This window comes from Monodon monoceros, unplaced genomic scaffold, assembly GCF_005190385.1.
Source record: "Monodon monoceros isolate NGI ecotype Baffin Bay Population unplaced genomic scaffold, NGI_Narwhal_1 Super_Scaffold_22, whole genome shotgun sequence".
Taxonomy (NCBI): Eukaryota; Metazoa; Chordata; class Mammalia; order Artiodactyla; family Monodontidae; genus Monodon; species Monodon monoceros.
The window spans coordinates 109,902,970-109,919,185 of NW_021703779.1; the positions used below are offsets into that span (position 1 = coordinate 109,902,970).

Consider the following 16,216-nt stretch of genomic DNA (forward strand, 5'->3'; position numbering starts at 1 on the left):
ATGTAAATTGGTTTTACCCCTTGGGATAACTGCAAATTGCCTATACTGATTTTGTGACAACTCTGAGTAGGAACCAAAACTAGAGGACCAAACCAGAATATCTCTCAGATCCCTGAATTTGTGTCTTAGGAGGTTTATCTCAGATGCCTTTTGGGAACTATGCAAGGAAGTTTCAGTGTTATGGCAAAGTTCATTCTCCTAGAGCTGACTGATCCTCCTCAGATTTACTTTTATTTTAACTCTTCTCTTGGGCTACTCATCCTCCTCTATGCTATCACTATAGTACCAAAACTGGCTGGTCATCTTCATTGGGGTAAGTCCCCTTTTATTTCTCTGTGCTGCTTAGATTTCTTTACTCACTGTGCCCATGGCCAGCATCCTGTCCAACTTGTTTTCCAAGCACCAAGGGCCATCAACTCCAGTGTCCTTATCAGCTCTTATGTTTTACACTCTATTCTGCAACTTCTACTACTGACCACTTCTTTTGTGATACTCCTCCTTTGATTAAACTGCTGTGCTTTCCTCCTTATCCTCTGTGACTCTGAAGCCTTTAATTTCCTCTGCACTGCATTCACAAACACCCGTCTTCCTTACCATCCTCAGAAGGCTCTCAGCTCCAGGGAAAGTACAAGTCCTTCTTGTACTGGCCTCCCATCTGACTGCTCTCAGCCTAGGTTATAGAACCAGGGCATTCACCTGCTTTTCCCCTGACATCCTTGGGATGAACACTCAGTGGCTGGCACAGGCTGGTTTCAGTGTTCTACACTGAAATAATATGCATGTTCAACTCCATAATCTAAGGGAAAATGTCTAGTAAAATATTTTAGAATATCAGCTTTTTCTCTTTTCCACCTGTTCAAATGAAAGTATCATTTAAAGCCTTTGTGTTCACATGAGATTTTATCATAGAAGATAATTCTTCTTCCTAGTAACTTCATTTAGCCAAGGCTCATATGAATTTAACAAAATGTAGTCACATTCAAATTGTGTATTTCATCTCTTGCTTTGAGCACATTGATAGAAGCTAGATGTTCTTCTTATCAGTCTTTTCAAAGTTCTTTGTTAACAATTAATCATGAGAGTTCATCCATACAGTGGGTATTATGCAGCCATTAAACTCAAGAGGAAGAACACTTATCGACATGCATATTTATCTAACATATTTTTAAGTGAAAAGGACATGGCACAAAATAGCATTACATTATTATTTCACTAAAAATACATTTATAGACACACACATACACACACACGTATGCATGTATTAAAAAGCATAACACTAAAAGGACATATAACAAAGTACTGATGGTTGTCTCCAGGTGCTGATTCATATTCCTCTTATTTCTCCATATTTTCCAATTTCTCAATAATGAGCATGCCACTCTTTTATAATCAGAAAAAAAGTAATTTTAGATAATTCAATTAGTTACCAAGGTCAATCAGCATGTGTGGAAAAGGTGGCAGTTCTTACTGAAGAGAAATTAACACCTTTATTGTTGTTTTGAATCGAGGTTACATTTTTTAAGGTAGGAACACATCTCTAAATTTAAAATGTAAGTTAGTGGGAACTTATTGAGCTCTAAATAGTCATTTCACATATCCCTTTTCAAGAAATACATAAAGTAAAACCAACTTATATTTGACTTTTTCTTTAAGTACTTAAAGATACTGAAGTATCTCTCACCTCTCTCCCCATTCTCTTATTTATGCTTCCATACTGCCTAGAATAAGTTTGTATACACCATGAATACTTAGAAAATATTTGTTGATGGACTTGCTTATTTCTGTTTTCCATTAATCCCAGCCGAGCCATGTTCTCAGAATTCTACAAAATGGATTCTGCCTCTTCAGAAGCCTGATATCTGTTCCTACTGCCCCTGTTTAGTGCTTTGGGTCCCAGAACTCCACTTGTGCAGTGTGAGACAGACCTCAGCTAGTTCCAAGCTCCAGGATTTCTCCCCTTGCAGGGATTGTGGGTTTACTCCAGCCAGTCCCCCTGATCCACAGAGGCTTGACCAGGAGGCCACTCAATATCCAGGAGGCCAGACGGGGACATTCATCCCTGGATGGGACACGCCTGACCACATCCTCCAGGAAACCCAAGTGGCTGACAGAAGACGTGTCAGCTCCGGGCCAAAGGAGTCCCTGAGATGTCCTTGGCTTGGACAATAGCTAGGAACCACACAGCCGGCCGGACTCCGCAGCTCAGCCTTTGGGGGCTGTAGGATCCTGTCACTGGGACCCCCAGCACCACCCTTCCCCCAATATCGGAGCATCTGCACAGGCCCCCGATTCAGCCTGAGGACTGCCTCTGGCTGAGTTCAGTGTGGCTGAGAACTGTCTCAGCAGGGTCCTTCAGTCAGAGAGACCAAGACCAAATGCTTCTCTGAGCACCGCCACCTGGAGCGGTGCTGGGGAGGGAGGCCCAGCCCGGAATAGCTGGAGAAGCCCACCCCCCAAGTGTAGCTGACTGCAGCCCACCCTGTGTGCATGCGGGGCGGGGATGGAGGGCTTGGAGACGTGCTGAGAGCTCCCTGGAAAGCAAGGCTTAGCTTCTCCTGCAACTTTGAGTGGCAGATGCAGAGAGGGGTTAGTGATTATTCTGTTATAGCATCTGAGGGGACAGAGTTGCTGCCTTAACTTATGGAGACCTCCCTCCACCCACCATCCCTCATCCCCTCACTGAGAGGGGACTTGCTCCCTCTGGAAGGGCTGGCCTAGGCCCCACTGGTTTCACACCTCGTTCTGACTCCATGACTGTCCATGTCCCTAAGGGCTGGAGCTGCAGCAGCAGGACTGAGATAGGAACGCCAGAGATTGCCTTGGAGAGTCTTTTCCATTAGCCCTATAATTAAGAACCACTATTTATAAGACAATAAGGATATCCTCTTCTTGAGAGCTTGTTGGAGAAGCAGCAGCACTAGATGTGAGGTCCCTGAGGTTGAGCTTGGTAGTTTTGAGATCCAGTAAGGTACAGCCTAACACTAACTCAAATGGGTCCCGAGTCTGTAAAAGAAGAAACTCTAAACTGTACCACTGACAGCTGGCTGGGCTCACTCAGTTTGTATAAATCTAGTGGACTTCCCCTTAAGCCTGAGAAGTCACTGGAGACTAAGTCTGGTTATATGCTGTGTAAGCTGGGTAAATACCATTTGGAACACAGGCCTACAGCAGATCCAGAGTAAACAAAACCTGATGCCTGTATTGAATACCTGAAAATTGTAGAACCCTACAATAAGGATAAGGATATTCTTATTATCCTTATTTTACAGATAAGAAAACTGAGGTAGAAAAGTTAAGTAACTTGTCTAAGGTCAAAGAATTAGAAAGTGAGGGAGGTGGGCCTCAAAGTCTGGCAGTCTGAATCAGAGCTTGTGCTCTTAACCACTACATTATACTGCCTGACAAAGATAAAAGAAATCCTTCTCTCTAAGCACAACTGGCTTCATGGACATGTGATCAGTGCAGTGGTACAGCACCCTGAGCTTAGAAGAGCCTTGTACTTGGGGTTTAATGCCACTGTCTTAATTTTAATAATTTGAATCTGTGCTTTGTAAGTGAAAACCAAAATGTGATAGAATAATTGAGTAGGCACTTGAAGCTTGGAGTCTCAGCTAGCACATAGTCCCATCTTTCACTGCTTCTTCACCTCCCTGGGACAGATTATTGACTGCCCACTTCCCTGTCCATTAATACTCAGGGCCCCACCCAGCCTCTTCTTCTCTGTCTCACCCAGTGACCGCTGCAACCCTCCACTCTCAGGGATCTGGGCATGGGCCCAGGGAGGATTGGGGTCAGGTACACATGCCCTGCAACATCTCAGGGTTAGACGTGATGACAGCCAGCCATCCTGGCCCCAGGGTGGTAATGCCATTGCACATTTGGCAGATCACCCAGCAGGGCTCATTGCCCACCCTGATCCAGGTACCTAATGCATCCTGGTGTAGAGGTTGCAATACCCTTGGGGGTCACTTGTCCACCATGGGTTGGGGCAGCTGACCCATGGGAAGAGGATATGCCTGGTTCTACCTACTCACTCCTGACCAGGGTACAATGCATCTGTCCAGCAGGTAGGAGGAGGACCCAGAAGCCAGTGGGCCCCGCACATGTGCATCAGATCACAGGGTGGGGTCACAGGGCACTTGTGAGGCTATACACTTGCCCCACAAGTATCCCTGTGCCTGAGAGGGTATGACATTAAATGGAAAATTTTAAGCACCATAAGAGGTTGAGAGAGACACTCCAGTAGAAAGGAAAAAACTTTTTATCTGAATATCTTTAACAGCACTTTTTCTTGCTTTTTGAACAGGGACTTCACATTAACATTTTGCACTGGGGCTACAAATTCTGACTGTAAGGACTGTCTATTACTAAAGTATTTTAGTAATTTAGTAATTTTGCCAGTTCTGACTGTAAGGACTGTCTATTACTAAAGTATTTTGTTATTCCCTGAGATCTACCATTCCCTGTGTAGAAATGATGAAGCTGATGAGGTTTTAACTGTCTCTAGTCTTGCTGGGGCTGTTTAGAGGATAGGGGGACACTTCTACTTGCCAAGGAAGAAGCCCATTTTGTCCCAAACTCCCAGCTGTGTTAAGTATCTCACATCACGAGAGGGGCTTAGGAGGATGTGGTAGTAGACAATATTCTGTGGTATGAATCAGGAGACCTGAATTCCAAATCTGCCTCTCCCTCTGACTAGCTGAGAATGCTGCTCTCCCTTGGGGACACTGTGTGTCCTCATATGTGAAAAGAGCAGTTTCAATTAACCTAGCGTTTTCAGACGGTCATTGAGTTTCTAGAGCAGTGCCTCAGAGAGGGAGAGGTGAGTGCTAGGCAATGGGGCTGTAGGCACCCCACACTTTTCCAGCCAAATCTGTTCCACTTCTGTTTTATATTTTTTGTTCTGCATTGGAATTCACTTAAAGAAATAATTCCAATGCTTAAAAAATTAAAACCCATAATTCTCAATGATCTCTATGGGCCCTTATACCTCTGAGTTCTGATTGTGAGAGTCTTTAACCTTGAATCCTACAAAAAGGATGGTCTTTATTCCAGGAAGAAATCTATGATATGCATGGGCTGGTTACCATAGAAGAAGAGAAATCCAGGGAGGACAAGGGGTTAAAGGGCAAATGCCTGGGTGGTATAGAACTAAAAGATAAGGGCAATGAAGAGGAGGTTCAGGTTCCCTACTGTGGGCTGAGTGTTAACAGAAAACATCCATAAAACCAGGAGATTCAGCTAGATGATCATGTCTCAAGAGGTAAGATTTTCTACCTCTCCTCCATTATGTGATAGAATGTAACAATGTTTTGTGGATAAAATGAACTGAATAAGGAAAAGGGTTAGTTGGGAATGAACTTCAACTCTGCTAATGTTTTTTGAGCCTTTACCGGGTACCAAACTTTAGGCTAGACTTCGGGTGGAAGATAAAAAAATTAACCAAATATGGCTCCATCTTTACAAAAGTGTTTCAACATAGGTGAGCAAAACAGAAATTCTGAAAAATGCACAGAGTATTTTATAAGGCCAAGCATCATAATGGTAAAATAGAGGTGCAAAGTACAATGGGAAAACAGTGTATGAATACTCACTTCCATCTGAAATGTCAAGAAAAGTTATCTGGAAATGAAGATTGGATTTAAGTTTGGACTTTAAAAATGAATAGGACTTGGACGAGCAGGACCTGAAGACCTTCACATGCCAAATTTAGAAGTTTGGAATATGTGTTATAGGCAAAGAGAAACATGGAAAAGTTGTAAGCAGTGTGGAGGTTAGGAGAAGGCTGATCTGGTTGGATTTACATTTAAACCACTGGGCTTGTTATGTGAAAAGTAAATTTAATAGGATCCAGGGTGGATTCAAAGAGAGGAGTTAAAAGACTATTTTGCTAATCCAGGCAAGAAAGGAGTGTGCCATGATCCAGCACAGTGCCAGTGGCAGTGAAAAAGAAACTAATACAAGAGGCATTTGGGAGGGAGAATTGACAGGATTTGGTAATTGATTAAATACAGGGAGCTAAAGGGCAGGGAAGTAACAAGGACTCACTCAGGTTTTGGGCTTAAGAAACTGGGTGATGCCATTCACTCAGGGTACAAGGAAAGAGGAGAGCAGGTTTAGAAGAGTTCAGTATCTGAATGTTAAGTTTGAAGTGCCTAAGGAACTTTCAAATGGAGGTTCTACTTGGTAACTAGATATAATTATCTGGAGCTCTAAGGGGATTGGTTTTCACACAGCTACCAAATAAACCACATTCCCTCACAACTGGGTTTTAGGAGTCCTTGGCAGATGGCTACTAAGGCTAGACAGTTTCTGGGAATAGAGGCAGAGACAAAACCAGTCTTGAGGCCCCAAAATTGCATCTAGCCTAGATGTAGCTAAATACTACTTTCTATTTTCCTTGCAGCTTGAGCCACTCAATTACTTTTCCCCAACTAGTGGTTTGATATTGGTCACTTTCTCTTCTCTTGGCCCTGATTTCCTCATCTATAAAAGTAAGATATTAAGGTTTTATATTCTTCAGATATAGGATTGTTTTTATGGATAGCCTGTTGTTCAACATATTTAGATAACATAGCAATATCCATGCATTTCGTGCATCTTTACAAATTCTGAGGACTAGCCATGGACTAATAAACTAGCTGGGGTTCGACTTACACTTGTGTTTCCTATTGGAAGTATATTCAGAAATACTAATGGACTTGGCTCAGATCCATTCAAACTTTGCATTAAAAAAAATCCCATCGCTGTAATTCAGGCCTGGAATTTTCATTAATAAATGATCCATTGTTCCTTGCAAAGGATCTTCAAATCCTAGTCTAGCTAGTGAAACCAATCTCTTGTTTGGCTGAGTACTGCTCTCTTTAAGATTTATCCCTGTAGGGCTTCCCTGGTGGCACAGTGGCTGAGAGTCCACCTGCCGATGCAGGGGGCACGGGTTCGTGCCCTGGTTCCAGAAGATCCCACATGCCGCGGAGCGGCTGGGCCCATGAGCCATGGCCGCTGAGCCTGCGTGTCCGGAGCCTGTGCTCCGCAATGGGAGAGGCCACAACAGTGAGAGGCCCGCGTACCACAAAAAATAAAAAGATTTATCCCTGTAAATCTCAATAATCGCACATGTGAATTCATATATAGACTTACATTTTACAGCTTCACTGTGGCAGATATCGTAGAGCATTTGGAAAATACACATCTAGGAATATTCTGAGTCCTTATGAAAGATATGGATTTAACTTAATTCAGCCTAAGGGATATCAAGGAAATCCTCTATATAAGTACATGAGTGGTAAAGCAAAGGAATTAATGTTCTCTTCTATAACTTATAGTCAAATTACATTGTTTTCTAACCTTGTTATCTTGGAATTAACTCATGACTAGTGTTATACTCGTTCACAACTCAGACTGACATATTCATACCCACATACATTATTTCCTCTTCTTAAAGTATTTCTTATCAGTTGTTTCAGAAAATACACATCATTTTGTCCATATAATTTCTTCCTATTATATTGCTGTTTATCTAAGCATCTACACCTAAACACTTAGCCAGAGCAATTCAATTATTCTTAAAAGGCTTTATTCGCAGGTAAGGAAAACACTGTGAATAGAACTGTGAGCAAGTCTTCATAGAATATATTACATTTTGGAGACACAGAATGGGGGATTAGGGACTTTTCTTCAATATTTTCTGTACAGCAACTTTCACTTCCTGGTTTCTCAAACTATAGATGAGAGGATTTGACACTGGGATCACCATTGCATAAAACACTGAGACCATCTGATTTCCTGCCTGGGATCCATGTTGAGAGGGCTGAAAGTAGGTGTACATAGTTGTTCCATAGTATAGGCCAACAGTAGTCAAGTGGGAAGCACAGGTAGAGAAAGGTTTTTGCCTGCCAGAAGCTGAGGGAATTCTCAGGATAGTCATGAGGACAGACAGGTAGGAGACAAGGATTACCATAATGGAGGTGAACAGGGTGAATCCTCCGCAGCCAACAATCAAGATCTGGGTGACCCAGTGGTCTGAGCAAGCCAGTGCTGACAGTAGAGGGATGTCACAGAAGTGAGGAAGGACATGTGGTTGACAGAACGATAGTTGTGTGATGGAAGTTGTCACAGAAACCATGTTAACTAATCCACCAAGGTAGCATCCTGCTACCAATTTGAGACGACGGACTCTAGACATGGTGATGTGGTAGCGCAGTGGGTGACAAATGGCAGTATAGAGGTCATAGGCCATGGAAGCCAAAATGTTGCATTCAGCGGAGGCAAAGATTATGAACAAGCCCATTTGAGTCACACATCCAAGGAAAGAAACAGCCTGCAACTTAGATAACAAATTTGCTAAAGTCTCTGGGATCGTGACAGAAGAAAAACAGACATCAAGAAAGGACAGATTAGAGAGGAAAAAATACCTGGGGGTGTGGAGGCAGGGACTGACTCTGATCAGGACTACCAGGCCTAGATTCCCCAACACAGTGACAATATAAACAATAAGGAAGACTCCAAATAGCAGGACCCCAAGCTGAGGGTTATCTGTCATGCCCAGAAGGATGAGGTCAGTCACTGTAGATGAATTCTCCATCAACACAAGCTGGGTATTATCCTTGATGAGGTAAGAATGCTTCTGACATGCTTTAAGTGAGGAAATAATAGAAAACTGGATGATACGGGTAAAACAGTCCCACTCAAAACACATGAATCCACAGCATTCTCCAACCCTTCCCTGCGTCTACAATCTCACTTTAAACACCTTCCCAAATAGTATCACTATTTCCCAAGCATAACATTGGGAAAGTAACGATAGGAGAAAAAAGGGGAAGGAAAACGAGGTAAAGAAAATTCAGAAAGCAAAAGGAACAAAGAAGTAAGAAAGTAAAAGCCTAGGATGCAAAAGACACTTAATATTTGTTGAAGGAATAAATGAAGTAGAAAGAAAAACAGATGTCATCAAGAGATGTTCTTTACTAATACATATATCACAACATTGTAAATCAATTACACCCCAATAAAAATGTTTTAAAAAATAAAAGAGACTATTAAATTAAAAAAAGAGAGAGAGAGATGTACTTTACTGATACAGGACTACAAACTCTTAGAAAATTTGGGGGTATGGAATTCCATCTCACCCTCCCTCACTTTTCCAAATCAATCTCAAGGAATTATTGCAGATGAAGTAACAATATAGTAAATATGTCGACTGATTTCATCTTGACAGACAGCCCCCTTCTCCCTTCAGTATTAGTGACACTGTTTCTGAAAAAGTAGAAGTCACGAATACTCACTATTTTGCTTGGTAAGTAAAGGGTTTTCCAGGACCTTGATCACCTCTTCACTGGTAGATTGTTGCAGAATCAGAATGCTCCGAAATCGCCATCAGAAACTGAACTCAAGGTTATCAGGTATCATTTGGATCCTGTGAAAGAGCAACCGAAAGATTCATGAAGTTGTTGTCTGATCATCACCTGACTGATTCCTTTAACCATGCTTGGGGCAAAGGTTATGCAGCTACACAAAACTAACTGCAAATTCCACAAGGACTTGTTGGTCAGATCTGTCTGAGCAAAGGGCCAGGTCACAAAATAGCTGGAGTCAAGTGGCACTGAGGCTAAGTGCATGGACTCTGTCCCCCTCTCTTGTGGTCACAGGATATTTCTAATGCTGACTTGCACCCTCACACAAATGCCTGGGTCTTACCCTGGATGAAGCACCAAACAAGAGAAGGGATAAATCCATACAGATCCATCTCCATTTATACAATTTAAACTAAATCAGAACCCTTGTGTTTCACTGGATGGCCATCAGCGAGGGGTGTTTAGAAGGGATTCCTGTATTTGGTGAGAGTGTGGACAAGGAAACCTCAGAGGGCTCTCCCAACTTTGATTTAAAAAAAAAAAGCCTATCTGTTTCAATTCACCAGAAAACATAGGTTCTTTATTTGGTGTAGTAGTTAAGGTGTCTGATTCTGGAGCTATATGGACCTATTTGAATCCTGGTTTTGGAGATCACTCGTTCTGTGACTTAGGACTTAACCTACCTAAGTGCATTAATCTGTAAAAGAAGGGCACTAATAAGACCTATGTTATGGGGCAATAGCAAAGGTTAAACTAAATATTTTAAGTAAAACACTTGGTACATATTAATTGCTCACTGACTTCTACTCTCTTTATTCCTTTATGACCACTCCTACTTATGTATTTACTATTTTTTTTCTTCTCCATTTCACTAAATGGAAGCAGAGGTATTGTTTTTTGTATACTATTATCGTTTTAGACCAACAGCAATGAACCTTAGAGAGACTGGCTGAAGTATAATCTCCATGTTCCACCCCCTAACCATCCCTCAGACACATGCACACACGCACGCGTGCACACACACACACACACACACACTGGCCGGAGCAGATGAAAGAAGCATCTTTTACTTGTGGTAGTAATTCACTCCTTTTTGCTCTACCCAAACTGTTGGAGTTAACTCCTGCTGCTACTGCTGCTGCTGAGCACAGCAGCCTGCCCAGGGGAATATTCAACTTATACCTCCAAAATGGGATGATTGGAGGAGAAAATCCTGGGCTGAGTTGAGACAATGGATAAAACACTGTTTTGAGAGACAAAAGACATGAGTTCTAGTCCTGGCACTAATCTGTACTGTCTTTCAGTGGAAAAGCCACTTACCCCCTTTGAGCCCCATATTTTCTCATCTTGAAAATGGAAAAAGCAATATCCACCACGGCTCTCTTTTAAGGTTGGCATGAGGATCAAATAAGATAATGAATGTGAAAACACTCCGTAAACTCTGAAGTGTGATACAATACACCTGGAACGGATCCCTATTATTCTTCCATCATGGGAGGTGGGAGAGGGAGGAGGAATGCGTCAATATGATCATTTTCTGCAGCCTGCTTCAGCTCCTGCTTACAGAGCTGTACTCTTTGCCCTCCCACTCACCCTCTACACACACATCATCTGTTCTGCCTCTCCACTGTGAAAGTTTCAACCTGTGAAGGCTTAAACAAATAGCTCTTAGTTGTTCATTTATCTTGAATCACAAAAAAAGACAGGTTTTCAATGTTACTTTCACGTCCTTGTATCATTTTTAAAATTTTCCATTTTAGGCTAACACTATTCCTTGATGTCTGTATCTATTGTAGGCATTCAATAAATATTAGTTGAATGAATAAATGACTCTCTATTAGTCTTTAGAACATAGTGAAATCTTTTTCCCTTAAAATAAGATTGAATTGCTTTTTCTTCCCCAAAGAAATAAACATACAAAATTAAGACTGTATTAAGGAAATGATTTGATACACCCCATCTGCACATGCCACTGCATTAACTAGTGTCAATATAACAGCCAGAATGGGTATGTTATTAACTTGGCTAATGTGTCTTGGATATGTACTTATAGGAAATAATCAGGCACTCCTCTTATTTGTTGAAGAAGTAACCTTTCATGTTTAAAAAATGCATTCATGTAAATTTACAGTACCAGCTCTTTAAGAAAAAATTTTTGGTTACCTGTCTTTTCTTCAGTTATGTAGCTCAGTGGGGATCTTCCAAAAATAGCATAACATTCAGAATTTAAATAAAAGTTCACTTATTTACTTATTCAATAAAATTTTTTAAACATCTTTATTGGAGTATAATTGCTTTACAATGGTGTGTTAGTTTCTGCTTTATAACAAAGTGAATCAGTTATACATATACATATGTTCCCATATCTCTTCCCTCTTGCATCTCCCTCCCTCCCAGCCTCCCTATCCCACCCCTCTAGGTGGTCACAAAGCACTGAACTGATCTCCCTGTGCTATGCGGCTGCTTCCTAATAGCTATCTATTTTACATTTGGTAGTGTATATATGTCCATGTCACTCTCTCAGTGCAGTCTTCCAAAAGATCATATATTCCAACCCACATATTTCCAGATGAAGAAACAGAAGTCCAGAGAGGTTAAGAGACTTGTCTAAGGTCTCACAATGAATTAGTGGCAGAGCTGGTGATGGAACCCAGATCTCCTTGACCTAATTCAGTGACCTTTTCACATCACTATCTGGCTTTCCCCTTAATTTGTTTTCTGAAGTTATTCTGGATAGGACTTTCACCTTTGGTACATTCATTCTTTCAATAACAGATGAAATAACAATGTCATCCTCTGTTGCTGTATTTGAGCTATATGATCTTGAGAAAATATCTTGCTCTTTCTGGGTCCTAGTTTCTTCATCAGTAAAATGAAGCAGCTAGATTAGGTGGTCTCTGAGGCTCTTTCCAGCTTTAAGCTCTAATTTCCCATGGCTCTGTGAGTTAAACTGTATACACATCATTGGTCATTCTCAATATCTGACTGAGGGATGCTGAAAGAAAATTTCTGTAATTCCATGAATCTAGGCTATACAAACCACTCCATCCTACTCTGCTCTCTCAGCCCTCACAGTGACAGAAATGTCATATTGGTGTTTGGTCTTAGTGTGAGGCACTGAGGTAAGAGCATGGGAGGGATGTTTCCAAACTTACTAGCCACCTTAAAGTAGAACAGCTCAGACAAAGATCGGGTTAAAGTGTCCAGGTTATGTCACATTCTAACCCTATAATCTCAGACAGCTTTTTCAACCTCTCTGCCATCAATTCCCTTATCTAAAATGGAAATAATTTTACCTAAATTAAGTGACTGTTTTGAAGATTAAATAAGAAAAAATATACAAAGTGCTTAACAGATATTTAGGTGCTTAATAAATGTTGCTTTGACTTCTCATTAAAAGTCCATTTTTTGTTTTATGATTCCATATATATGAAAGGTCCAGAACAGGCAAATCTACACAGGCAGAAAGTAGATTAGTGGTTGGCAAGGTCTTGAGGAGTGGTGCAGGAATGGTAGGTATGGGGGTTTGTTTGTTTGTTTGTTTGTTTTGATTAAAAGCTATCTGATCCTTAAAAATTTATGGACTTATACTTTTAATAGGTCTTAAACTTTTGACACTTATGTTGCCAAGGACCTTATTGTTCCTTTATTTCAATGTCCACCATTATTTGATATTCCCATATGTTTACAAGTTTCTCAGCCTTTCTCTCTTTTTTTGGTGATGAAATGTTCTAAAATTATGGTGAAGGTTGCACAATTCTGAATATACTAAAAACTCTTGAATGTACACACATTCACATGTGTGTATTTTATGGTATGTGAATTACATCTCAATAAATCTGTTACCAAAAACAGTAATCCTGATGAATACTAGGGGAAAAAGTCCATTATAGATTGGTCATCCTTGGCTGCATCTAAATCCTTCTACTGACCTACAGCAGAGAGCCCTGGTAAGCACTGGATGAGATCATTAATTTAAAAGTACTTTGAAAAATTTAATAATGATACAAGAAATGTATTCAAAACAAATGATAAAATCATAATTGGAGAAATAAAGAAATGGAAAGAGACACCTTGCTCCCAAACAGCAAGGCTAAAATATAAGAAAGATGAGACTCTTTAAGTTAATGTATAGATTTAATGCAATATCAATTCAAAATTCTCCAGGATATTTTATAGACTATGACAAATTTATAGTGAAATTCACCTGGAAGAATAAGAAGACAAAAATGACAAAAATATTATTTTTAGTAATGATGGAGATAGCTTCTCAAGTTTTAAACTTTATTACTAATCCATACATGTAAAAAGGACCATCTGGCATTGGGTTAAAAACAAAGATTGATCAATGAAATAGCATATTTTAGAGAAAGAAAACCAAATACATAAAAACGTCTCCAGTTGGCTAGAAAGAACATGCATACACATACATATATATACACATACAGTAAAGGAAGCACTAACAAATAAATATTATTGGGAAAAGTGTGTATCTATAAAAAGAGAAATAAATTTGGATATGTAACTCACATCATATATTTAAGTAAAAAAAGTTAAACATAAAAATCTAAACTGTGAAACTAGAAAAAAAATGAATAGCATTGTTTATCTAGCTAGTGTAGCCATTGAAAAACTGGAAGGTAACATCAAAGCCAAGATGATGTGTTCAAATATGATTAAAAAACTTGTGCACACTGTACTATAACAAAATGAAGATCAAAAAGGAAACAACAGAAAGAGAAAATTATGCAATTGAGCAGAACTTTTAAAACACACCAGTCAGAAGATACAAATAAATAATGAAACATATGAGATCAATGTATGAAGCTCACCAGATGAATGGTCAAAAATGGACAACATTCACAGTAGGAAACTTACTGAGTATGTAATCACATGACAAAACATGTGACCTCAGCATAATACAAATTAAAACACAGTTTCCCAAAAACCTTGGTAAGTATATATATATATATATATATATATATATATATATATATATAAAATAAAGAGCACTATCAGGAAACAGGTTACCCTGTAAATTCCTGATGGAAATGTTTATTATCTGTCTTGCCATGTAAATTGCTGGTGATATTTATGAAACACAGCTCTTTGCCCAAGAAATTTTATTTGCAGGAATACATCCCCAAGGATACAATCCAAAATAAATAAAAGTAATTTATGCAAAAATGTCCATTATATTGCTATTTAAATATTCATCTACTGTATATGTATATCTGTAAATCACCATGTTATATGTTTAGGGGATTCAACTACGTGTAAGACCCAATCCCTCTCCTCAAGGATCCCATAATGTAGCAGGGAAGGCAACTATATGTAAGATAAAGAACTACAGCAGCAAAGAAGAACCAATTTCATTCCATCAGGGTGGAGTGGGGTGAGGTTGGGGAGAAAAAAGGTATCATGGAGGAGGTAATATTAAACATAGACCTTGAAATATGAGTGGGGTTTGGTGCAAGATGGGAATGGTTAAAAGACATTTCATGAAAGATTCCAAATGATCAACAGCTGAGAGATGGCTAAACACACCATTGGATATTAACAGGCTGGATGCCTATGTAATCACTAGAAACAACCAAAAGAAATATATTTGTGAAATAACCTCAAGCCAAATAAAACCATGATTGTAGCTGAAAAATGTCAGACAGGCACTCAGAGTGCTGGATATCCACAATGTTTGATTCGGTAAAGTTGCTCAAGTTTCATAATTTTAAAAACTCAACACCACTAGATACATATGAGTGCTAAGACAAACCAACAAGCATTTGAACTGATCCTTCTCTGAGATTAAACTCTCAGGGTCAGGAAGGCTGTGAACATTGAGTTCCTGCAGTGTCTTCAGGAAATTAAGAGTGGTAGTTGCTTGTGGTTACTGCAAGGGGCTGGATTCTGTGCTTCACTTTTACATTTCCTATGAACACGAGTCATGTGCTTGATGTGCTGCTCCCTCCTCTATTCACCCTCTTGCCCCCTCATATCCTAGCCCACTAAATCCTCTTCTATTTCAACAAGCAATTGCAATGCCTTGTCTCCAAAATCCATGAGTAATGGGATAGGAGTTAGGAGGACTCCAAACATCTGTCTTGTTTTACTAAGTCTACTAACAGGGAGAAAGAAAAGCACCCAGGATTGAGAACCTTAGTTTATGTAAGCTTGGAATTCATCAGCTCTGATTCCTCCCCACTACATTCTTACCCAAATTTATTGAGTGTTTCCTTTGCAGACATAAAACAGAAATGTGAATAGCAATTTGGAGCTACTCAAAGACAATCTTGTTTCTATGTCTGAAGTTTTTGAAGTTCTATGCCTCAGGCAAACATATAAAAATAGATCAATTTTTACTGTATGACCAAAATCAGTGGCTCTTGGTGAAAAAGCCCACCCCATTGTTCACTCCAAATGTAGGGATTTCAACAAAATGCAAAATGCCGCTAAACTCACCTACAATGTCTTGTCATTTTTATCAAGGACACCTTCAGCATTTCACCCATCTCCCTCAACTGTTTCTTCTGGAAGGACTGAGGCTTTCAGCTTCCTGGACTTCTATCCATATAAATAGCCACTTATGATCCAATTGTGTAGTATTCAAAACAAGCAATATACATCATATAATACAGAATCATTCTCCTTTGAGAAAATCTGAGGCTAACTGAAAGGCTGCTGTGTAAAAAAACTCTCTTTCCTTAATTATATCTTATGTTTTAACAAATGTTAAAAAAAAACCTCATGCCACTAATATTTTTTCATCCAAATCCCACTCAAATCTATTCCTACACTTTCACTGTCCTAACACCCCTGTGAGATTACTAGGCCAGTGTTGGTACACACTTTCACATCTGGGCTGA

At 39.8% G+C, this 16,216-nt stretch overlaps 1 protein-coding gene across 1 annotated transcript; it reads right to left on the reverse strand.

The window, feature by feature from the left end:
* Positions 1-7,663: 7,663 nt before the first annotated feature.
* On the reverse strand, positions 7,664-8,584 carry LOC114906544 (olfactory receptor 1019-like). The gene has a single exon (XM_029241407.1). The coding sequence runs from the start codon at positions 8,582-8,584 to the stop codon at positions 7,664-7,666; it is 921 nt and encodes a 306-aa protein (XP_029097240.1).
* Between the last annotated feature and the right edge of the window lie 7,632 nt (positions 8,585-16,216).

Excerpts from the sequence above, each read along its gene's own strand:
- LOC114906544 (XM_029241407.1), bottom strand. The coding sequence starts at position 8,584 with ATGGAGAATTCATCTACAGTGACTGACCTCATCCTTCTGGGCATGACA.